Source organism: Alternaria metachromatica (assembly GCF_023757995.1).
Source record: "Alternaria metachromatica strain BMP 0045 chromosome Unknown scaffold_7, whole genome shotgun sequence".
NCBI lineage: Eukaryota > Fungi > Ascomycota > Dothideomycetes > Pleosporales > Pleosporaceae > Alternaria > Alternaria metachromatica.
Genome location: NW_026055498.1, coordinates 355709 through 380793, shown reverse-complemented (window position 1 = coordinate 380793; position 25085 = coordinate 355709). Strand labels below are relative to the sequence as shown.

Sequence of the window (25085 nt, the reverse complement as noted above, 5' to 3'; positions counted from 1 at the left end):
TATAGAAGATAGTATAAAGAAAATAGTATAAAAAAGATAGTATATAGAAGATAGCGTATATTAGCTATAGTAATTACTATTCTCTTAACTTAAGTCTCTCTTAGTTACTATAATATTTAACTAATATTCTATTAAAAAGCTTACTAAGTAATACTAGAAGTTTGTTAAGCTACGTAAGTAGGTATTAACTTAAGAAGACGCAGTTACTTAAGAGTATAACTACTAATATTAAGTTCTATAAGGCTAACTAGTAGTAGAAAATTAAGTAACTCTATAGTAATAACTAGTATAACTAGTAGTAGAAGGTAATAATCTTAGTAATAGCTATAATCTTAAGTAGTAGTTTATTTAAGAGATAGTTAGCATAGCTAGAAGAGAATAGAATATTCTCTTCTTCTTAGTAGTAAGGTACACTTATAAGTCTTAGTAAGTTAAAAGATAAGCCTTTTCTTTCTCTTATAGTAGATACTTAGAAAAGAGGTATTTAGCTCTCTACTACTATAAGAGTAGATAGTAAAAGTTATAGAAAAGAGGTATCTAGCTCTCTACTACTATAAGAATAGGTAGTAAGAGTTATAGAAAAGAGGTGTCTAGCTCTCTACTACTATAAGAATAGATAGTAAAAGTTATAGAAACTAGAGTAATATAGCTCTCTACTACTATAAGAGTAGATAGTAAAAGTTATAGAAACTAGAGTAATATAGCTCTCTACTACTATAAGAGTAGATAGTAAGAGTTATAGAAAAGAGGTGTTTAGCTTTCTACTACTACAAAAGTAGGTAGTAAGAGTTATAGAAACTAGAGTAATACTAGGCCTAGCTTATTAGTAATAGTAGTAGATAGGTAAGTTCTTATAGGCTTTTAAGTATAAGTGCCTATATATTAAAGTTAGATAATAGTTAATACTACCTTACTAGCGTAGTCTTAAGTAGTAGTTTATTTAGAGAATAGTTAGTATAACTAGAAAAGAATAGAATATTCTCTTTCTCTTAGTATTAACTTATTACTAGTATAATCTTAAGTAGTAGTTTATTTAGAAGATAGTTAGTATAACTAGAAAGAAATAGAATATTTCTCTCTTTACTAGTAGAAGCTTTCTTCTTAGTATTAGACTTATTAGCTATAGCTAGAATACTATTAGAAATATTTAGAAATATATAAATAGTATTAAAGTAGAAATGTAAGGTAATAGCTAGTAGTGTAGTATCTTCTTAGTAATCTTAGATATAGAGAGTAGAACTACAAGAGTATAGTAGTAAGAGTATAGTAGTAAGAGTATAGTAGTAATAGAGCTTAGAAAGGCTATAGCTAGTAGCTTAGTCTTTTTATCTAGAAAACTAGAGAGTAGAAGCTTATAGTAGTAGAGCTTAAGAAAGCTATAGCTAGTAGCTTAGTCTTCTTATCTAAGAAACTAAGAAATCTCTTAGAAGGTATCTTAATAATATAGATATAAGTAGGTTTAATTAAGAAAGAAGAGAAGAAGAGAGCTTCTAAAGTAGTTATATTCTCTTTCTTAGTCTATATTATAGTATTAAAAAACTCTATATTATTAAATTTATTACTATACTTATTACTATTATTTATTACGCTAGTATTTATAAGCTAGTCTATAGTAGCTTCTCTTCTATATAAGTACTCTAAGTAAAGAGATAAGAATATTAGTAATAATCTTAATAGCTAGTATACGTAGTGTAGGTAAAGTAGCTAGTATAAGTAGTATTAAAAACTTTAGTAAATGCTACGCCTATAGTTATAGTAAGAAGTAGCGTAGTAAGAGTAGAGTAGCTAGTATAGATAGTATTAGAAACTTTAGTAGATACTATACCTATAGTAGTAGTAAGAAGTAAGAGGTAAAGTAGCTAGTATAGATAGTGTTAGAAACTTTAGTAAATACTACGCCTATAGTAGTAGTAAGAGGTAAGAGGTAGAGTAGCTAGTATAAGTAGTATTATAAAAACTATAGTGTATTAAACCTAGTTCTTTAGAGTAGCGTAGTAGAGTATACTATTATATTTTAGCTATTATACTACTAGTTATTAGTTTATATAGAGTTAGTTTAGATAATATAGTAGAATTATATTACTATTACTTATATATAGTAGCTCTCTAGCGCGCTGTATAAAAGAAGTTAGTAGATATATTAGTAGATAGCTTCTACTATTTAGTATAGTACTATATATAAAGCTTTTATTAGTAATATAAACTTCTAGAAAGCTACTATTAAGTCTAAAGAGAGAGTTAGTATACTATAAGATAGTAATATAAGTATAAACTTACCTCTAGCTTAAAAGCTATTAAGTCTAAGTTAAGTTATCTAGTGTATATCTAAATATTAGAGAGATATTAATAGAAGTATCTAGTTTTATAAAATATAAAGAAGAGGTAGTAGTAGCTTAGAGGTAAAGGCTACTTAGAAGTAAGAGCTACTTAGAGATAAGAGCTACTTAGAGGTAGTAGTAGTAACTTTAGAAGTAGAAACTACTTATAAGTAGAAGGCTTAGCTTAGTATTACGTATTAAAGTTCTTAGCTTATTTATATATATATTAGAGAATAACTACTATACTAGCTTTAGTATATTTTAGAAAAGAGTAGTTTTTACTAAAGCTATACTCTTATATTAATAGAAGTTTCTAATAGTAGCTAGGTAGTAGTAGTAAGCTTAGAAGTAGTACTATCTATAGCTTCTAGTGTATAGAAGGCTTAGCTTAGTGTATTTTAGAAAAGAGTAGACTACTCTACTAGAGCTATACTCTTATATTAATAGAAGTTTCTAATAGTAGCTAGGTAGTAGTAGTAGGCTTAGAGATAATAGTAGGCTTAGAAGTAGAAACTATCTACTAGTTCTAGCGCGTAGAAAGCTTAGCTTAGTATATTTTAGAAAAGAGTACTTTCTACTAAAGCTTATAGAAGGCTTTTTTAAAAAAGGTCTATTAGATATTTAGTAGTTTATATTAGAAACGTACTCTTATATTAATAGAAGTTTCTAATTACTAACTAAAGAAAAGAAAGCTATAGACTACTTATAACACGCCTCTTTAGTAAAGACTTTTACTATCTCTTTTAGTAGTAGAGACTCTTACTACTTTCTCTAGTAGTAGAGACTTTTACTACTTTCTCTAGTAGTAGAGACTCTTACTATCTTTTCTAGTAGTAGAAACTCTTACTATCTCTCTAATAGTATAAGCTTTTTCTACTTCTAGTAGAGAATATAATAACTACGCTACCTCTATTAAGTAGATAAGTAATTACTTTTTCTTATTTAAGCTAGAAGCTATTTAGCCTAAAGTGTTCTAGAAAAGCTATAGTAGTAGAGTATTAGAAGCTAAGTATAAAGAGAAAATATTAGCTTTAAAGTTAGGCGTTAAAGTATTTTAGTAGAACTTCTAAGTAAGTTTAAAGTAGAGAACTATAGTATTAAAAGTTAAACTAGCCTCTAACCTAGTTAAAGTTAAGTAGTTAGCTAAGTAGTAGAGAACTTAGAGAAGAGCTATAGTAATCTTAGAGAAGAGAGTAGTAGTAGTCTTAGAGGTAGAAAGTAGCTCTAGCTCTAGAGAAGAGAAGAGTAGCTCTAACTCTTAGAGAGAAGAGAAGTAACTTTAGTTTTAGTTTATCTCTCTTCTACTAAAACTAAGTTTATCTTTCTTTTATTTAGGCTTAGTTTATTTTCTCTATTTAGGCTTAGTTTATCTTCTCTATTTAGACTTAATTTATCTTTCTTCTATAGCTAGTTACTACCTAGAGAGAAAGAAAAAGAGCTACTACTACTAAGAGAAGAGACGCTACTACTACTAAGAAGAGAAGATACCTATTAGTTCTCTACTTAGGCTAAAGTTATCTATTTTCTTTAACGTATATCTTAAAAAGTACTTCTTAACTAGACCTCTAAGACCTTCTAAGAGTACTTAAACTTTTTAATACTAGATTCTTAGTTATCTTTAAAAATACACTAGTCTACTAGCTAAGCTTCTTTAGTAGCTTTGCTAAGAGCTTCTCTAGAAGCTCTATAAGGCTTTCTATAAGATAAAAAAAGTTTAGAGTTTATAGCTATAGCGTCTTATTTATAGAAAAGATTAATTAGTCTTAGCTTAAGTTTATAGTAGTAATAAGTGTAGTAATATTATTAGTAGAGAAGCTAAGCTAGATATACCTTATAAGGTAAGAAGGTAGAAGTATATTATTACTAGAGAAGAAAGAGAAGGTTCTTACTACTAGAATACTAAGAAAACTTATAGCTTTAAAAAAGAGGCTATTATTATATTAGAGTATATATAGTAGAAGAAAAGAGCTCTTTTATACTAATATATTTCTTCTTTTATTTAATATTATTATTATTATTATAGTAAACTTTCTAATACTTTTTATTATTAATAGATTTATACCTACTATATAAAGACTTATAGCTTTACTAGTCTTTTATAAAGAGTCTATTATTAATAATTCTATACTTACTACGTAGAGGCTTATAGCTTTACTAGTTTTCTATAAAAAGTTTTTTATAAAAAGTATTTACTTTTAGTAGCTTATACTAAGAGCTCTTTTTCTTTTATAGCTACGCTAGGCTATTAGAGTAGTATATATAATATATTATTATTTAGAATAGTAGTAGTATATTATAGTTAGAATAGTTTAATATTCTACTAAAGTATCTATATATATAGTTATTACGTAATGTCTATAAACTTCTATCTAATAAGGTTTAAGGTTCTTGTAGCTAATTAGAGTAACTACTTTTTAACTATATATAGCTCTATATATATAAAGTAAAGGTAGATATTAAATATAGCTAAAGCTATAATTAGGTTACTTTAGATATAGAGAAGATATTTAGCGTATCTAAATAGGTTTTATTAAGAGTATAAAATTACGCTTATAATCTAAAATATATATAACTAACACTAGCGTATAAGTACACTTCTACTTTAACTCTCTAAATCTAACGCGCTTAAGACCTTCTTAAAGCTAAACTTATCTTTCTAATTCTACTACTATCTACGCTAAAAGTACCTAGCCTCTTACTTAGCTAGAAGTGTATCTATCTTATCTTACTTATAGTAGGCTAAGAGAGCGCTATAGAAATAGAATCTAGTAGAGTAGACGTAAAGGTCTTTACTAGATATAGTATTACTAGAGAAGACTTAGAAAGAGCTATAAAGCTAGTAAATATAAATAGAGAAGTAGTAGAAGTAATATACTAAGTTACGTAGAAGGTATTCTGTGCGTTTTATATAATAGTAGAAGAGGCACTAAAGATATTATAGCTAATAAGAGGTACTAAAGAGATAGTAGCTATAATAGCTAGAGTAGAAGTAATAATAATACTAGAGCTAGTCTTAATAACTCTATTACTAAAGACACGTAGACTAGATAGTAGATATAGAATACTATAAAGACGTAAGCTATCTAGGTAATAATTAGTAAATAGTCTTTAAATTAGTAGAGAATATATTAAAAGAATATACCTTATAGAAGAAAAGAATAGAAGAGGCTATTATAGACTACTATAGCGTAGTCTAAGTAAGTCTAGAACTAGGTTCTATTAATACTAAGCTCTATAAGGTTAATACTAGTATTACTTATAAAAGCTCTAAAAAATAACACTATAATAGTTATCTAAAAACTTTCTATCTCTACTATCTAGTAGATATACTTCTTAAAGATATTAAATATAGTAATCTAAGTATTATACTAGTATATATTATAGCTATACTAAAGAGTAATTAGCTTTAGCTTATTTACTCTTTTACTCTTAGCCTTAAGAGCTACCTCTAGCTAGTTCTACTTATAGAGAAAGGTTAATACTATTATATTATTATACTTATAAATAATAGTATCTTTTAGCTAGAAAATCTTATTACACTTTAACTAAAGCTCTAGCTTTAGCTTAGTAATAGTGTAGTAGAAGATAAGATAGTTAGTGTTAATAGTAGTAACGTTGTAGTGTTACTTATATATAGTAACTTTGCTAGTTAACTTATTAATCTAGCGCTAGAGTATTTTAATAGTAGTCTTATAGTTAACTAGTAACTACTTACTAGAAGAGAGAACGTAAGTAGCACCTAAACTTTACTTAAATATAAGTACTTAAGCTTTTAGAGCTACTATTATTATATTATAAAAGAAAATAGTAAGCTTATAAACTAGCGTAGTAAGAGTCTAGATAGAAAAAGAGAGAGTATAGTAGGTAGGTAGTAAGAATTAAAGAATATAGTAGCTAGCGAAGAACTATACTCTAAAGAATAGATAAAGACTAGCTCTATTCTCTAGCGTAGCTAGAAGAAAATCTAGAAGACTAAATAAAGTTATAACCTAGAGAGTAAAGAATATAACTATAGCTAGTATAAAGAAGAGAAAAGTAGATAATATATTAGTTTATTTTAAAGATTTATATATTATTATAAGAAAAGTATAAGATAGATAAGTAAGTTAAGAGTAGAAGGTTAACTTTATATACTAGCTAAGAACTATAATATATACTACTAACTACTATATGTTATAATAATATAAAAGTCTCTATTATTTAGAGAGAGAGAAGAGCGTAATACTCTTACTAATACTATAACTACAAGAACTATAATAGCTTTTATTAATCTAACTATATCTAGTTAAAGTAACTATAGATATCTTATAATAGTAATAGCTAAAGTCTAGCTCTATAATAAGTCTATAATAATAGATATAATTATATATAGCTTTTACCTTTACTTTATAAATAGCTAATATTAGCTATAAGACTATAGTTTAGCTTACTCTTAGCTATTATATATTCTCTTATAGATACTTTATATAGATTTTATCTACTCTATTACTATATAAGCTCTTACATAATAGTAGTACTCTAAGACTTAACTTTAATAACCTAATTAGATTATAATACTATACCTAATTAGAATAGATAGATAATTACACTAAACCTTAGAATCTATCTATAATATAGAGTAGCTAGTTTAATATTAATATATAAATCTTTATAAGCTCTTTTAAGTATATATATTTACTTTATTAACTATTTTATATATAAGTATATAATTATATAATCTAATCTTAAGTAAGTGTAGTAGGCGTTAGAGTAGAGAAGTCTTAGCCTAATATCTTCTCTATTACACTATCTATATAACTATTCTATATCTACTATATATAAACTATATATACTATAGAGATACTTTAGAAATATATCTTATTAATTATATAACTTATAAGCTTAAGAAGTTTATTAGTAGTAATATTCTAAATTACGCTATCTTATCTTATACGTAGAGTTCTAAAGAAGTTTTATTCTTAGATTTACCTTTACGCTAGCCTTTAACTATAGTAAAAGCTAAATACTAGAAGATTAAATTTACCTATAGCTAAGTAGTATAAGATAGGCTAGCTTATATATAGGTAGATATATACTATATTAATAAGATATTAAGCGTAGAGCTTTTAGAAGCTATTAACTCTATATTCTATTAGTATTTAAATTCTACTAAATATTATACTTTTCTAAAGAACGTTCTAGCTAGTAACGTTAAGAGAACTCTCTTAAAAAGTTAATAGTTTACTTATAGCTAAACACTATAAGAGCTAATTACGCTTATAAAGATATTCTTCTATAATAAGTTTTAGATATTTTTTAGAGATAGACTAATACTTATGTAAGATATCTCTAATATTATAAGAATTAATCTAGTAATACTTTACTATAGCCTAGTTAATAGAAGAAGTAGATATATAGTGTTAGATAAGGTAGTATTACTTAATACACTCTATATAGTATAAAAGATATCTTAGGTATTTAGCTAAGTTATAAGTTACTAGAAAGATATTATATATTATCTGCTAGAGTTATTTAATATTAATATACTACTTTTATATAGAAAAGGTAAGCGCGCTTTTGTATAGCTATAAGAAGAGATTATAAGAAGAAGTAATAGTAATAACTTAATTCTAGCCTAGAGCTTAAATAGTAAGATAACTCTACTCTTACTAGAAGAGCTTATACCTATCTATAAGAAAGTACTAATAAAGAAGTAGAAGCTACTAGTAATGTTACTAAAAGCATTTAAGAACTGTAGAGATCTATTATTACTACTTATCTTAGATATATTCTTTTCTCTTACAAATACTAGAATTAACTTATAAATTCTAATAGTTTATATATAAGTACTAGAAGGTAGATTAAAGTATAGATATTACCTTATTAGGCTTCTTAGCTACTTAGTAGGTGCTACTATACGCTCTTATATACTTAGAATTATTCTATATTCTCTCTATAGAGATAATAACTAGCATTCTATACAGCCTATATATAGAGGTAGAGCCTACTTAGTAAGTATAGAAAGCTATAAGGTCTTAAACATAGTATTAGTAAGCACTAGAGATGCTATTAAACGCACTAAGAGTAGCGTTACTATTATTTGTATAAACTAACAGTTTGTTTTGTTTAATAAGTTATATGTTATTAATAACTTAAAGTAATTCTTCGAAAAATTAGGTTAGCGCCTTGTAGATATAACAGGATAGTCTTGCGTCCTACATAGCTATATTCCAGAACACATACCAAGACATCCAAAAGATTAGAATCCAACAACAATGACTTATACACGTCTCGTTCAAGAAAGCCCACTTGATATGTTGTCTTTGGAGTTCTCGAGTGAGTATGGACCATCCCCGTCGTCGTATACATTGGATATCAAGGTGGAAAGTCAAAGTCGACGTTCTGAGGCAAGATCTGAAGCTATCTTCGAGTGCAAAGATGGAAGTCATGTTCAACTCACCGTTAATTGGGTTGATGAAGGCACGATACACCAATGGAGAGTGTTTAGCATCAATATCGGTATTGTCGCGGTCTTCTAGACAGTCCTGACATCACTATGTGTGATGAGATGAATGGAACGCGATTCAATATAACCGTATTGCACCTTTGTCCTATCTTCCCTTGGCTGAGGTTCATCCCCGCAAAATTGAAATTGCTATGATAGATAACTCTAGCAGCTGAGAGCCGCAGCAAAAGCCACAGCCAAGACCGCTGTGACACTCGCAGCGATCGTCCCTGCCGCGCCCGTCTCTTTGGACACTTCAGCTCCAGATGTACCCGACGCATCCCCACTCTGCGTCGCGTTGTCACCACCCCCAGCTTCCGTCCCATTCGAAGCGAGCGGTTTAGCCTTGGAGAACAGCAAGCTCTGCACTATAGCCAGCGCACTGAACACCTCACCTAGATTGCCGTCGCTAGCAGTTTCCAAACTATCCGTATGATGCCATGAGTTCGAGCACTTGACGTCTTCCGAAACTTCTTCGCATATACCGGCGGCGGCTTTGGCGGACGCTTCGAGCTTCTTGGTGAGCGGCTCTGCGAGGGAAGGGGCAGCGACGACTGCACGAGCATACGAGCGTGCGGTGATACCTTTGAAAGTACGCTGATCGAAGGTGCACCGGCCGTTATGCTCGCAGGCTATCTCGGTGAGAATATCGTTTTCGAAGAAGATATTGGAAGAGTTCACGAAGCTTTGTACAGCATCGGTCCATTTCTGTGCGCCGTTTGTCTACCGGTAGCTATTAGTATGAGACTGGGTCAAACAATGAGAGATACTCACGATGTTCTGCATGATAGCAGAGCCCTCCGTATATACCGAGTGGATGTACGACCACTGCATGCGATTGGCATCCTCGCAATTATTCAACTCGGCAGAAGTACCGTCGTAAACATCATAATCATCGCTGATCAATCCCCGGTCCTTGGCCCAGGTATACGATTTATCCGCCCATTCAGAGTAAGTTTCGTTGCCGGTAAGCTTGGCTAGGCGAGCAGCCAGGAGGAAGAAGTCGCCGGTGGCAGCATTGGATTTGTAGTCGTATCCAGATTGGAACGTGAAGATTGTATAACGAAGACCCCCTCCACAAGTTTCTTCGTCCCATCTTAGCACCTGCACATCGAATACCTCGGCGGCGTATTCAGCCCACGATCTGTTCTCTGGTGGTGAGAAGCCAGTTTCGGCCGCGGTCAGGGCTGTTAGTGCCCAGGTGGTTTGATCCTCGTTGGTAATTCGTCCAGTTTGATTCGCTGGCATAAAGGCAAAATCCTCACCAAGCTGCGCTTGAATGCCTTCGGAGACGATAGAATCATACTGGCTATCGCCGGTCAGGTAGGAATAGTCGATCAACGCGTTGAAGACGAGACCGGCTTCCCACCAGTAGTAGGGATCGGGGAAAATGCCGGGGATTCCAGACTCGGACACGCTCTCATTGTAGAAAGTAACGAGACCGTTAGCAAGCGTCTTCGCAGCACTCTTGATGGAGTCTATCGATGTTAACTTCTAAATGCGCAAATGGGAACGATCGTCATTACCCTGGTTCTGGAAATCCAAGTCTAGCGCGGCGGTAGTGCTAATGATGCATGATAAAGCGAGTGACAGCACACTAGTGTGTGCGAACATGATGAAAGACGAAAAGAGTGTAGCTACGCTGCGAGATAGAAGCTGACAGTAGAAAAGTCAATACTTCCAAAAGCAACAAGACGGGAAAAGCAGCTGGTGATGTTCGTCAAGTGGCACAGGATCAGCGCTAGCATTGTGCTTCCAGCCGCTGTGCGATGTGACCACTCACGGTTCATCGGCTACCTAGCGCAGAACGCCTGAGCCCACATAGCCTTGTTGCTCATCTCGCATAGCCATTCAGGGGCAGAGCATCGTAAGATGTATATACGGGCGTAAAGCTGCCTTGCGATGGACATTGGAAACAGCACAGCCCTACGACAAATATAGGTGCGCCATGGTTGCGGGGCCAAGAGCAGCCGCAAGATGTCATCTTTCATGCTTGAATTTGTCCGTGCAGCTCGCCATGCGCATGGAGATGGTTGAACAATCTCTTTCTGTGCACCCCAAAGCCATACGGCATCGCATCAATTCGCCTTCCGACCGATACCCATCTTACCGACTAGAGCCTCCGCGATGTCGCGCGCAAAGTTTTGATCGTTGATTGCGCGCTCGTCCTCAATTATCTCGATCTTACCATCCTGTAGCCCTCTTCTTATAGCATCGAAGAGCGCCGCATCCGCCTTTTCGTCTTGAAACGGCCCATCGGGGACCGCAATCATGCTGATACCTCCCTTTGGAAGCCATATCTGAATCATCCCAGGGTTCTTTGCATGAGTCTTCAACTTCGCCGCAATGAAGTCGCCGACTTGAGTCGCTTCGTCTACGGATGTCCTCATCAGGGTGACGACAGGGTTGTGCTCGTAAAGTTTGCGGTCTTTGTATCGTTCCGGTACCGTGTTCATGGGGCCAAAGTTTGTCATGTCAGTCGCGCCTACGGAGACGATATATGGTATTCCAGCTTCTGCAGCAGCCTCGAGACGATGCTCGCCCGCGCTCATCACACCGCCGGTGATGTGGTCGCATATTTCGGTAGTGGTAAGATCCAGCACTGCATCAAGGCCTCCTTCTTTGACAAGTCGCTCCATTGCTTTTCCACCGTGGCCGGTAGCGTGGAAGACGTACGTTTCAATATCGTAACTTGCTTCCAGATGTGTTCGTATAGAATCGACGGCTGGGGTAGTAACACCGAACATGGTAATACCGACGCGCTTCTTCTGAGATTGGAGGGCATCTTTTTGACGAGACGCGTATGCTCGAGCCATTCCTGCGATGGCGGCTCCAGCGTTGCTGAGCACGTTTCGGAGTACCTCGTTCAAACCAGCGACGTCCACTACGCTGTACATCAAAGTGATATCCGTTTCTCCAACGATGGGTCCAGTGTCACCGCTTGCGACGGTAGAAACGATAAGTTTAGGGAAGCCGATGGGTAGTGCGGTCCTCATCACTTCTGCCGCTAGGGATGTGCCACCCGAGCCTCCTGCATTGATGATAGCGTGTATTTTCCCTTCTTCAAACAAATTCTTGACTGCCTTGGTAGCGCGGGCAGCCATCGTTTTGATGACTTCGCCTCGAGGCAACTCACTCACATCTTCCACGCCACCCTGATCCTCCAGCAGTTGATCTTGACTGATGCTGATGGAACTGTGCCTTATACGCTTTCTACCCACATCCATCAACGTCACGTCGACATTGTTTTGTTCTATTTCTTTGCGGAGGAAAAGAAGCTCCTCCAACTTTGTGTCGCAAGTACCGAGAAGTACGACGCGTGGGTGAGAAGACATAATGATATAATCATCTGATAAAGAATACAGAAGGTTGATGTATAAGTATCGAGTGGGTCGTGGATGCGCATGCCCGTGTAATGCCCCCCGCGCTTGCATTACGTCATCGTGCATGCTTCAACAGCGCGACCTAGCATCATCGCTACAGCATCGAGACTTCCGATTATATCTTTTGATACCAGACACCTCATCTCCACTCCAATCAAGAGCTGAAGTACGCTTAGTTCGCAAACATGTCACCCCCAAGCGATCGTAAAAGCATATTACAAAATTTCCGCTCGCAGATCGACAATGGCAAGATCATTGTTGGCGCGGGCGCTGGCATCGGACTGAGCGCGAAATTTATCGAAGCTGGTGGCGGCGACCTCATCATCATATACAACAGCGGAAGATACCGAATGGCAGGCCGCGGTTCGCTGGCTGGTTTGATGCCATACGGAAACGCTAACGATGTGGTTCTGGAAATGGTATGCCAGAATGCGACAAACAGTTGCTTACAGTTAGCGGCTAACAATCTCAGGCTGGCGAAGTCCTCCCCATCGTCAAATCCACGCCAGTACTAGCAGGAGTATGTGCTACCGACCCGTTCCGAGACATGTCTCGCTTCTTGAAGCAACTCAAAGACCTTGGCTTCGCCGGCATCCAAAACTTTCCGACTGTTGGATTGATCGACGGAACTTTCCGGCAGAATCTTGAAGAGACGGGAATGTCTTACGACGCCGAAGTGGAAGTCATGAAGATGGCGCGAGAAATGGACCTCCTAACGACGCCGTATGTGTTCAATGTGGGAGAGGCGAAAAAGATGGCAAACGCAGGCGCCGATATCTTGGTTGCTCATATGGGCCTCACAACGAGTGGAAGCATTGGCGCGAGTAGTGGAAAGAGCTTGGATGACTGCGTCAAGCTGATCCAGGAGATACGCGATACTGCGACAGGTATCAAGGAGGACGTCATCATCTTGTGTCACGGCGGCCCAATCGCAAAGCCAGAGGATGCGGAGTATGTGATCAGTCGAACGAAGGGCGTACATGGTTTCTATGGCGCAAGCTCTATGGAGCGCTTGCCGGTCGAAGACGCGATAACCAATATCACGAAAACTTTCAAGGGACTAAAGCCTGGGTCCTCTGCATAACCTGGTAATGGAAAAGTGCATTCGTTATTTCGCGGTTGTATATCTACAATGTATAACGGAAGTCGGGATGGCGATCGCCAAGTTTACCTGAGTCGATCTGTCGGATTCGTTCCTCGATTGACATCACCTCTCTCTTCTTATTAATGCCACGCAGAGTGAAGTACATGAGAGCGTAGCCACATGCCGCGATTGAGATCGTTGTGATGGAGACAACATGACCAATCACATAACGACCATCGTCGTTCGTAATACGGTAGATCTGGCCGGCCATGATACCTGCCGAGTTGCCGATGGTTTGTTGCAGTCCTATGGCGGTGGCGCGCTTGAAGTATCCCGCATTGCTGTTGATCACCCACGTAACGTTCAAACCCACGACACAGTAGATGCCAGTAGCAGTGACAAAGGTCGCAAAGTACAGCACCCCAGTCGAGGACATGGAGACACCCAGCATCATGGCATAACCAATTGAGGTAACTAACGCCAAAGGAACCATGAAGAACGCTCGTCGGTTGAAGTAATCCGAGCAGAAAGCGACGAAAAGATATACTGCCGAGGCCCAGATGTACACGGGCACGGTGAGGAGCTGAGTGCGAATGCTAGAGTATCCAAATCCACGAATGATGACGGGGAGGAATGTCGAGAAGCCGAAGGAGCACGTATTGGCGCAGAATTGGCAAGCAGAGCTGAGCCATACTTTGGGATCGCGGAAAGCAAGCTTTACTTCCGACTTGTCCAAGGCATCTGTTGTCATCGACTTGCCCTGGTACAATCGTTCGTTCTCGTGTCGGGCGCGAAGCAGAGCCTTTTCGTCTTCGTTCAACCACCACGCGGTCTCGAAATTGTCAGGTAGTAGGAAGATGGTGGCAACACCGACGATGATGGAGATGAGACCCTCCACCAAAAATAGCCAGCGCCAACCAGCTAGTCCTTTTGCGCCATGGAGATTTGTGAGACCGTACGCCAGTAGCCCGCCGAATGCACCGCTTAGTGCAGATGCAACAAAGAGATATGACACCCTCCGCGCTTGCTCCAGAGGCTTGTAGTACATACTCAGGTACAACGTCAAGCACGGAAACAGGCCGGATTCGAAGGCACCGAGGAGCAGGCGGGTAGCGATGAGAGAGGCGTAGTTCTCGATGAAAGCAGCCCCAATAATGATAGCGCTCCAGCCGATGATGAATGTTGGAATTAGGCGGGATGGTCGCAGCTTCTTCAACAATATAGAGGCTGGAACCTCGAAGGCGATATAGGTGACGTAAAAGAGCGTTACGGCAACGTTGAGACGGTTGCCGGTGAGTCCCAGATCCTCGTTCATGCCTGCGATGGCAGCATTTCCTGAGCGCTATCAGCAAATGACCTTGGAAATTATTATTGGGAGATGTGTGTACCGATGTTGGACCGGTCAAGGTAGGCCACCTGAAGCACCCATGTTAGGCTTGTTGTAGTGAATGAGAGTTTGTATGCATACCAGAAACACCAAGACCATCATCGGAGATAGTATGAGGTCCAGTTTGCGAATGAGCTGTCGATCTTAGTCAGCACGTGATACCCAGTCTTGCGTGCATCGCTTATACCTTCTTCTCAGCGACTGGATCAATATGTATCTCTTCGCTAGCGCCAATTTGGGTATCCTTCTCGTGAACTGAGCCATCAAAGGTCTTATCATCCGGGGTTGGACGCGACATGGTGTCGGTGGTGTCGTCTTCTGCGGGTAGACGGGACGGAAAGCTCATGATACAGGCTTGCGATCCAAACCAGACCCATCTGCCATGACATATACCTTATACCGTTCATCTTGACCTGGGACAACATTATTGCCGATCGGTGCCTAGGGAATTGTCCGACGCGGGAAGATAGCGAGCCCTGCTAAAGTGGGCATGATACGCATGGAGGATGCGCTAGGAACATTGGCAGGCAGGCGTCCGATAGAGATACCATCGGCTAAATCCCAGCGTTATCGGGAATCATCAACATGACGGAGACGCGATACGAGGGAGAGATGGACAGGCGCGACGAAGGCCCGTCGACGAAGAAGAGGAAGAGAGGTCGACAAGCGAAGAGCTGTGTCGCGTGCCATCGGCGGAAGCAAAAGGTGCGTATGACGTAAGCAGTCGCTCCGAGCTTCGCGGCGCGATAACGCGTTGTGATGACGACCCTCCAACCCAGCCATCTTCGCAGTGCTTCCGTTATGAACGATTGCAATCATTCCACGAGCAATGCTCAATACATCGGATAGGTAGCTGATGGCCTACGCAGTGCGACGGAGAGCTGCCATGCTTCAACTGCAGCAGACGCGACGTTGCCTCGAGCTGCACGTACAGCGACGAGGCTGAAGCCCGTCGTCGGCAAACTTCACGTGTCGCCGTTATCCCTCTGGATGACGATATATCGTCAGAGAATCCCACAGGTATGTTTGTATCGGCGCTGGCCTTCACGCAGCAGAATGCGGGAGCCTTGTCGACACGCTCGTTGCAAAGATTGGTGCTAATGTTACCGCGAAGACACACGGACCACTTCCACGCGTGCCAGAAACTCGCCCGAACCCAGAGACGCACAAGTCGGTAACCTCTTCCGCAGTCGAGATGCCCCATCTTTTTTCGGCTCATCCTATTTCGGACCTCAAGCTGCAGCGAAAATAATCGAAGAGCCCGCACCAGATCTTTCCTCCGGCATACGGCATGCTGCGGCCTCAGCGCAATCTTTCCGCGATGTTGGAGGCCCTTTTTCGCAGATCTGGGATCTCCTAGGTTTGCTGCCGCGCAACAAGGCCAGCGTCGATTGCCTCGTACATGTCTTCCTCGACGAGCTGAATTGGACCATAGACGCCATCCATCCCCAATCCTTCAAACTCAAGTATGACGAGTTTTGGGAGCGTAAATTCGGCTTCGATGACTATGCATCTATTGATCTGAGGTGGCTGGCATTGTTATTCATTGTCCTTGCGTACGGTGTTTTCCTCGACTGCCCCCATCCAAAGAATGGCGAAGTGCAACGTGAGCTTCAAGAGACATCACTACGCTTCTACTGGGCAGCAAGACGCGCTATAGTCATTGCACCAACATTCTACGGAGAGTCGACAGATCTTGTCCGTGCCGGTCTTCTGGTCACACGTTATCTGATCCATTTGCGAAGAGTACCGGAGGCTTGGCTTACGACCAGTTTTGCCATGCGCATGGCCCAAGCACAAGGCATGCATATCGATGGCGAACGTTGGCGTCTCTCGCGTAAAGAGACTGAAACCCGAAGGCGTTTGTGGAGCCATCTTTACACCTTGGATAAGACTATCGCGCTTGCCATCGGTCGTCCCTTCGCCATAGTTGACCAGCAATGTCTCGTCAAGAGAGCCACCAACGTCTGGTTGGACGACCAACCGGACGAGGACACGTCCGCCATTCCAGAACTACCAATGTCTGAGCCGACTCTGAGCGTTTACAACTTTCTCGCACACGATCTGGCAAAGATTATCGGCAGCATTCAAGAGCGTTGCTTTGGTCTCTTTACCGTTTTGTACGACACCGTCATTTCGCTAGACCATGAGATTATGGACTGGGAGGCAAGGTTACCAGACTACTATCATCTGAAAACCCCAGTTACATCTATGGATAGCACGCACCCCTTCCTTTACTGGAACCGCTTGCACCTCCACTCCATGTACCACTTCGCCCGCGTCACGCTTCATCGACCGTACTTGCTGCGCCAAAGTATCACCAATCGCTTCAGATATAGTCACGATGCGTGCATATCGTCGGCATGCGCAGACCTTGCCATGCGCATCGATTACTTCCAACAGCCATTGAATGACCGTCTGAAGTGGACTTTGGGTCCACACCACCTCTTCAACAGTGCTTTAGTCCTCGGAATAATCGCTGTCAAAGATCCACACTCGCCTAAATGTCGCGCGATACTAGAGGACCTCTCCGCATATTGTGAGATGCAAAGAGCTGATATCTGGCTCAATGAGTTCGCGCTAGCTGAGGTCAAAATCATTGAACTCTGCATCAAGAAAGCAAATCAGTTTCGTGCTAGTCGTACCGAAACACGTCCCAACACAGCAGACAATGCGCCACCTGCCGTGCATAGTGCCAATACCATCGACCTGACATCACCGTATACGGAAGATAGCTCGATAACGGTGCCAGATCTGCCGGCGATAGGTGCAGGTGGGCCCTTCCAATGGCATGCGCCTCCATGGGGTGACCCATCTTTCACCACCTTGTTTGAGCCAACCGATCTACAACACTGGGAGAATGTACTGGATAACATCACACAAGAGCAGATGCTGTTCGGCTTCCAATAGCGCATTACGCTCCGTAATATCCTCGCTATGCGTATCTACTCTAAGCTTCCTCATACGCCACAGGTGTAACCAGACTTCCCATACCATGACTCATTACAATCCTCAGATCATCTCCCGGTTTGAGCCATACCTTCGGCACCTTGCTCACACCAATTCCATGCGGCGTACCCGTCATGATTACAGTACCTGGCTCCAGCGTCGTTCCTTGGCTCAGATATGCCACTATCTCTGGTATACTGAAGATCATATCGTTCGCCAGCGAATATTGCATAGTCTCACCGTTGAGTACCGTCTTCAGCTCGATATCGCCGGGGACTGGTATCGAAGACGCGGATACCAAGCATGGCCCTATTGGCGCGAAGCCATCAAAGCCCTTGCCGAACCCCCATTGCGCGCCGTTGAACTGGTGGACTCGCGCTGTCACGTCATTCGAACATGTGTAGCCGAGCACGTAATCCATCGCATCTTCTTTGCTCACGTTCTTGGCTGGCTTCCCGATGACAACCGCAAGCTCGGCTTCGTAATCGGCCTGGCCGTCTGTCGCCTGATGTGGAATGACTAAAGGCGCATTCGGCGCCCCTAGGCATGTCGAAGGCTTGAAGAACAGCGTCGGGTGGTCGGGAAGGTCCAGGTTCATCTCTTTGGCATGTTTCCGGTAATTCAGGCCTATACAGCGAATCGTGCCAACTTCGGCTTTTGAAAGCGGTGGCAGTAGTCTTGATATCGTGTAGGTTACTAGTGTTGGCTGGGTATCCACGGAGAGTACCGACGATCCTGTGAAGACGCGAACTTTGACTTCCGATCCTGAAGCAAGAGCTGCGCCGACTGCGACTTGTTAGACATAGCAAGTAGGGATTTGAAATCGACATACCATCCAACTCAGCATCGATGGGCTCGCCGATATGCTCAGCACCGTCTTCGGTTGCGACAAACCGCACTAAACGACTCCAGCTCTACTTGTTGTTAGTAAAGGGCTTTGATCATCCACGTTGATCGCGTACCGTCTTCATACCACTTGCAATATCTATAGATCCCATGTTTTGAAGCCTTTTGAAATTGATTGTTGGTGTTCTGGATCGCTTCCAAAGGCTATCTTTGGGCCTGCTCCTGGGCTACTTACTTATTCCCTTTTAGTTCGCAGCGCAACAGTTGGTCTTATTGCGACGGCGTGTGTTTCCGCTGCTTATCGATCGGGAATTGATGGAGAGGCCGACACCCCTGCTCGAGCGGGTCACAACCCCACCACTCATGCGCGCGATGTCGGGTAACGTTATCTGAGGTGTGTGCTCCCGGTCCGGTTGACAAGCAGACGACATGGGTAGCCGTAGACCTCCAAGCCTATTGAGTTGTTCTACAACAAGATGAACATGCAATAATATCACTTCAACCGCTCCAAAGATGGTAAATAATGTACAATTGCTTGCGATACTTAGTAAAACGTCGCTGAAATAGTCAGATGGGTACTCTTCCTCTATCCCAGGCTTTACTCCTCGGTGCCTTTTCAACCTTCAAAACTGCTTCCGCAAAGCCTTCTGCGTGTCCTTCTCCTTTTTTCTTGCCCTCGCATCCGAGTTCAGCCTTTCCTGCTGCACATGTGGTGGGCGGGCATAGGTCTGCTCGTACTGTCCAAGCAATGGCTCCATTATGGCAGGATTACCCAATTGACCCATCATGCCAAGATCCATCATTGATCGTGAGCTGAACTCGTCGATGCGACGTTCACCAGGAGGCACGTTCGCCAAGCTTGTGTCAATTGGCCCAAATTGACTGCGGCGGTTCAAATCGACGTTGATACGCCGAGGTGTTGGGGGTGTCACCGTCATGGAATCCGGTGAGCCCATTGTTGGTCCTTGGGTCAGATCCATGCCAAGAAAATGCACTGGTTGCTGCACCCACCCAGACCCCTCCTCTTGCTCGCCAAGCATACGCCTCGTCATCGGATTCCGGCTGCGAGGAGGCGGTGGTGGTCGCGATGGTGCTACACGTGCAGAAGGACTGGCCAGTTCCAAAGGTTTTGGTGGCACAGGAGGAGGCTGCTTGCGAATATCCAGCGGCTGAGGGCGCAGTTCGGAAGCGCACCGGAAACTATCCATCGAGCTTCGCACTCTCGATTGACAGACGCTAGGCGGAGTTACTGCATTGCCGTTGACGTCCGAAATCTGGGACACGGTCCATTGATCCAGCGACATTGGCCTCGACGGTATCGCCGCTGTCGGCGGAGGTGACGTTACCGACCGCTGCAATGTAGACGGTCGAGGAGTGTCGACCTCTTCACTCTGCTGTCCGGCCATTTCTGATTGCAGCGGCCTTGTGGTTTCAGGTGTGCTCAATACGGAGCGCGTAGGATCTGCGTTCACGACGTGCAGACACTGTCTCGCAGGCCAGGGACTGACGATAGTACCCACGTCGTCATGAGCCGGAGAAACAGGAAAACGGTCAATTCCCCTCGCTTCGTGGATCACAGCATTTCCAGCTGATTTGGAAGACCTGGCAGGAAATATCTTTCTCTTGTTCTTCCAAAGGTTACTTGTCGCTTCAGCTACACCCTTGACGTAGAACTCTGCCCCTTTCTGCTCGACAGCTTTCACGCCCTTGTTAGTCTGCCTGCTCTTATTGAAGACTTGCCTCAACAGATTCTGGGAGGACTTGGGCGCTTCGGGGAGGTTGTTGATGGTCACGCTGACCGGAGCGTTGAAGATGTTTCTCACCGGCTCCTGCTGCAAGGCAGACGAGATCACGTCCGACGGACTGACCGCATCGGCAGCAGTGACTGGCGCTAGGTGCTCAGCAGAAACAGAGGTAGCATGCTGAGATTTCGCAACCGGCTTCCGCGCAATACTACTACCCTGAGATGTTCGAGATGATGGCGGTCGAATGGCAGATGACGCATCGCTTGGCTGTGAAGACACCGAAACCGGTGTGAATGGCCGAGGTCCTGACCCTTCGTGTTGATGACTATCTCGATCCCGATGATTCCAGAGATCAGAGAGAGCAGACTGTGGTCTTGCTTGAGGCTGAGATCGCTGCGTTTCCTGAGCTGTAAAGAACGTCCCTCCGGATGACACCGTATCCAGCCGACTCGGAGCTCGACTTGCTTGCGACGATAGCGGATATGCGCCAGGAAACGAGTCGCTCCTTGTAGACATAGTATCTCCATGAGAACAACCGCTTCCCGCGTTTCGGTCCTGGATTGATGGCACTGAGGGCACATTGCTAGATCCCCTATTGCCCAATGGGCGTCGAGCCACGACACTTTCTTGCACAGACGTCTCAGAAAATGCTCCTGCCTCGCTGCGAGGTGCTCTACTGCTCGCGTACGAAGGAGGGTACGCGCCTGGAAGTAAGGGCGTCCCAAGAATTGGCCTTAGACCGAGTACTGTATGAGGAGCCGCCGACTCAGCCTGGGAAGGAGACGGAGGATAAGCGCCAGGATATAGGGGAGGCTCTTCGCTAGTCTGCGACTCGTTTGGGACACCGTGAGGTACTTCGAAGGATTCCACTCTCCGCGCGGGGTTCTCTTCTACTGTCTGGTAGGACGGTGGACGGCCTGAGGAAACCGATCGAATGGATGACCTGCTTCTATCAGAGGCAGGTGGGGTAGGAATTCCACGTGGCGGGGGTGGAAGCGTCGCGGTTAACCTTCTATGATCCGTCGTGGTCGTGGCGGTGACAATGTTAGGGCCTCGGACTTGGGTGTATGCCAGTGATCGAAGATTCGCTGGTCGCGATGTAGATGTCTCTGATATTGGTGTCAAAGGCCTATACAGCGCATTCGGGTTGTCAACAATCTCCTGAGCATCGGCCACACTCCTTTGCTCCTGCTCAGTAACCGGACCCGGAGGATAGGACGCCATGGCCCCCAAGACTGGACGGTCTTCTGAACGCTGGGTAGCCGATGGCTCGCCTAGTAGTTCAGAGGTTTGTTCTTGCTCGTTCACGCAGCGCAGCATATCCTCTCGAAGCTGCCCGACCTGTGCAACTTCACGAGAATGCTCTTCGTCTTGACTCTGGCTCATTGCCATCTGCAGCTGCTCGTCTTCGCTCAGGCCGCGTACAGCGTATGCCTCCTGAAGGCGTGCAGACTCTTGTTCATGTTGCCGCTGCTCAGTCTCGGCTGCCAACTTGCTCTCGACGATGGCCTGATCCAAGGTCTCTTGGTGTAATCGCGCAATTTGAGCCCGAGCTCGCTCATCCTTCAGAGACTGTAGTTCAGCTTTGCGAGTAGCTTCACGTTCTTGGTCAGCGGCTAGAGCTTCACGCCCCGACTGCCTTTGAGCTTCGAGAAGGCGTTGTTGGTCCGCCTCCGCGTCTGCATTGCGTCTCTGGGCCGCCTTTTCTGCTTCTATCCGGCTAACGTCAAGCGCAACAAGAAGCTCCTCGTCCTCCGCCTCGCATTGTCTTGTGACCCTAGCGCTCGTTGGACGCGGTGGTACCCCGGTTCCCGCGGAAGCTCGACTTGCTTCAAGGGCACGATTCAGATCTTGTTCTTCCCTCATCTGAACATCGGCCGCGACCCAGGCCATGTCTTCCGGACCGAATTCTTCGTTCAAGTTGGACATTGCGACGGTCGGAGTTTGACCTTGTGGTCGCGCGATACGGGCAGAGTCCGTCGGGTCGGCGCAGTCTTTTAGGCGCTTGTCAGAAGATGTGAGGGCGGGGCGGTGTGCGAGGAGAGCGGTAGTCGCGGTACAGCCGGTGGAACCAGGACTTTGAGAGCGCTGGTGGGTGTCGGGGTGGAGGGGAGCCAAGGTGCTTGAGTGTAAGAGACGGGCTATTTATCAGTAGACGAAGCACCCTCTGGGTGCCCGTGCTCACTTGCATCTCCTGAACGGGCCCATGGCGAGGTGATATAATTTTCGCAACGTCATAGCAGCTCTGGAAAGCCTGCAATGACAGACGCTGGCCATGTGTGGTCATAGCATTTTCCGGACAGTGAGGCAGGGAGCTCACTTGGCGTGAAGACCACTGGAAGAACCCCGAACATCGTAACCGATGAGTGATTTGAAAGCTTGGACTACCATATACTGATGTATTGTATATACTGACGAAGAGGGTGGACTGACTCAACCGTTGATGCGAGGTCGTAGCGCCAACATATAGCATACGAAACATCACTTTCCCCGCCCAAGAGGTTTGTGTGTCGATACATTCGTTGCTGTTTGCATGCGCGCTTGTATTTGGTGTTTGGCGTAGGACTCTTTCCGCTGACGCCGTTGCTCTGTTTGCGCGACCACTCATCGTCCTCAGTCGCTAGTATTTGATCGCTCTCAAATTTGGTATTTGTCGCAATTCGACTGGATTTGATGTCCAGAAGTAGTCCACCAGCTACAATCCACATCCTGTAGTCAACACGTCCACGACTTGCTTTCGGAACTCAATCATGCCTTCGACTGGATCTTCATAGTGCCAAGTAAGACACTTTGACACGACTTGCGCGTAAGCCTTTCCCATCTCTCTCTCGATTTCGGTACTGTTGGCCCAATCTAGTATCGCATTGTGTATACGATTAAAGAGATCCTGCTGCTGTACTATGCCGAAGATCGGGAACTTCTCTATGCGGCGGGCGAAGACTTTCGCCATCGTCCGCCATAGTCCAAGCTCTAGAAGAACCACGCCCAGTGAGTAAATCTCGTGCTCGTTGGAATATTCTGAAGATGGTCGGCCAAAACGGTCATGGTGGCGGTACAGGTTCGGCTCCAACGGGAAGTGCGTAGCCTCGAGGGGTTGGAGGACACCCCAGCCAACAAAGAAGGGAGACAACTCGAGATCGTTAAACGACCTTGGCAGCATTACGATACTGCGCGACTGTACGTTCCCGTGAACCCAGCCGGAGGCATGCGACTCGAGTAGTGTGCTTGTCAGTGCTCTTGCGATGAGAAAGCGACTTCCTATTGAGGGTCTCGCGGTCGGACCCTTCGAGATCATGTCATACAAAGACGGTGGGTTTGATGCCCAAGGATGGCTTTGCGGAGCGCGGTAGACGATCAGACTCCTTCTGTTGAGTGGATCATCGATGAAACCCATACAGCTTAATGTATGCAGCTGGTAGCCGTTCTGGGCGTCGCTCTTGACGGATACGTCAGTCTGATGAGGAGCCTGTAGCAACCACGTCAAATGACACATGTACTCAGCAGGCGTCTCGTCGTCCGATCGCGTTTCAACAAGAACGTCGACTTCATCTCCACCGTCGTCATATATCGTCTTGATGAGGCCGTGAGATGGCTGCCCAGTGCTGATCGTTTCTCTGAGCGCGCCAACGAGCGCAGTATAGTCGCTCGAAGGCTCTGCACCTGCTCGATGCTGGCGTTCGAGTTGTTCTGCCACGCCAAGGATAGCAGCCTGCCTGGAATTACCGAATCCTGGATCCGGAGGTCCGATGCCAAGGAAGACAATTTCCAGAGTTTGACGAAGCCGATGCGTCCATTGCAAGCAATTCAAGGTGAGCGTGGCCATCTCCTCTGCTCCGAACAATGCTTTGTATAGCCCTGGTCGCGCCTTTTCTCGCCAGAGTTGCGAGCGTTCTTTCATTTCGTCTCTCCAGCTCTTCTTTTCATGCTGAACATCTAGTGACGCGGCGCGACCGCGCTTCAGATCCTCAACGCTTCTTTGCCCCGCACCGGGGGTGGGACTCTTGCCGATGTACCTCCACGCCTCCCGATGTGCGGCTAGAGACTTGTTGAGCGAGTAAAGAGAGTGCTCTATATCACTTGGTAAGATGCGATGCAAACGACTGTCGCGTAAAACTCCGGTCAAGTCGCTGAAGCAGACATTCGAAAACACATCCAAGAACACAAGAGTCTCGTTCAAAAAGTTCGTTGTATTAGTTACGCCGCTTGTGTCTTTCGTGACGTCGCGGACAAAGATCAAAGTTGCGCAAATGACTACAGCGACGTTAGCATCGTGAATATAACCCCATTGTCTTCTATTCTGTGTTTGAGAGCAGACAAACGATTAGTCAGAGCCTTTCTAGTTCAGCCATCTCTTGCACAATGTCGTGAAATGCATCCAGCTTAGAACAGCTGTTGTTGACGGTAACACGTACGATGAAGGAGTTCTAGGGATGCGCTGACATGGTCCATAGCGTCCTCTCGTATTTGAATGGCGTCGCAAACTGCCCAACAAAGTTTGGCCTCAATCGCCGCTGATAGAATGCAATGGAGTCGCAGGAAGTGAGAAGTGCATTAGCGGCGCAAGCTGTCACGAGGGTGAGCGAACGGCAGTGCGGCGTCCCATCGTCGCGCTAAGCCACCACGCGGGCGCGTTGCACTCAGCTAAAATTAATTTACCCCGCCGCCGCATGGCTGTTACGAACGACTACGAAACGTAATGGGCAGAATCCTGACGTGATTTGACGAAAACAAGTAGAAGGAGATGAGGAGCTGGAAGGGAAGTGGGAAGATTGGCAGCTATCCAAGGTCGGGCGCGCGTTCGCGATGGGGACGTCATTGCCCGTGCACAGTTTTGAAGACACTAAACTCACCTGGGCAGTATGTGCGGACTTGACAGGACATTCGCATAT

General features: G+C 43.6%; 7 protein-coding genes across 7 annotated transcripts; 2 read left to right on the top strand and 5 right to left on the bottom strand.

Annotated features, from left to right (window-relative positions):
* Positions 1-8967: 8967 nt before the first annotated feature.
* On the bottom strand, positions 8968-12137 carry J4E83_004140 (uncharacterized protein; the record flags this gene model as incomplete). The annotated part of the gene is made up of 3 exons (XM_049331070.1): positions 8968-9525; positions 9577-10280; positions 10904-12137. The coding sequence occupies 3 exons, from the start codon at positions 12135-12137 to the stop codon at positions 8968-8970; spliced, it is 2496 nt and encodes an 831-aa protein (XP_049189616.1).
* A 233-nt stretch (positions 12138-12370) lies between these two features.
* J4E83_004139 (uncharacterized protein) lies at positions 12371-13269 on the top strand (the record flags this gene model as incomplete). The annotated part of the gene is made up of 2 exons (XM_049331069.1): positions 12371-12604; positions 12658-13269. The coding sequence occupies 2 exons, from the start codon at positions 12371-12373 to the stop codon at positions 13267-13269; spliced, it is 846 nt and encodes a 281-aa protein (XP_049189615.1).
* A 43-nt stretch (positions 13270-13312) lies between these two features.
* J4E83_004138 (uncharacterized protein) lies at positions 13313-14954 on the bottom strand (the record flags this gene model as incomplete). The annotated part of the gene is made up of 4 exons (XM_049331068.1): positions 13313-14604; positions 14658-14685; positions 14738-14791; positions 14844-14954. 4 exons carry the CDS (start codon positions 14952-14954, stop codon positions 13313-13315), a joined length of 1485 nt encoding a protein of 494 aa, XP_049189614.1.
* A 287-nt stretch (positions 14955-15241) lies between these two features.
* Positions 15242-17566, top strand: J4E83_004137 (uncharacterized protein; the record flags this gene model as incomplete). Its single annotated transcript, XM_049331067.1, has 3 exons — positions 15242-15361; positions 15526-15676; positions 15771-17566. The coding sequence occupies 3 exons, from the start codon at positions 15242-15244 to the stop codon at positions 17564-17566; spliced, it is 2067 nt and encodes a 688-aa protein (XP_049189613.1).
* A 40-nt stretch (positions 17567-17606) lies between these two features.
* J4E83_004136 (uncharacterized protein) lies at positions 17607-18603 on the bottom strand (the record flags this gene model as incomplete). Its single annotated transcript, XM_049331066.1, has 3 exons — positions 17607-18391; positions 18438-18519; positions 18568-18603. The coding sequence occupies 3 exons, from the start codon at positions 18601-18603 to the stop codon at positions 17607-17609; spliced, it is 903 nt and encodes a 300-aa protein (XP_049189612.1).
* A 471-nt stretch (positions 18604-19074) lies between these two features.
* Positions 19075-22387, bottom strand: J4E83_004135 (uncharacterized protein; the record flags this gene model as incomplete). Its single annotated transcript, XM_049331065.1, has 2 exons — positions 19075-22284; positions 22382-22387. 2 exons carry the CDS (start codon positions 22385-22387, stop codon positions 19075-19077), a joined length of 3216 nt encoding a protein of 1071 aa, XP_049189611.1.
* Positions 22388-22891: 504 nt separating this feature from the next.
* On the bottom strand, positions 22892-24645 carry J4E83_004134 (uncharacterized protein; the record flags this gene model as incomplete). Its single annotated transcript, XM_049331064.1, has 2 exons — positions 22892-24262; positions 24637-24645. The coding sequence occupies 2 exons, from the start codon at positions 24643-24645 to the stop codon at positions 22892-22894; spliced, it is 1380 nt and encodes a 459-aa protein (XP_049189610.1).
* Positions 24646-25085: the final 440 nt, after the last annotated feature.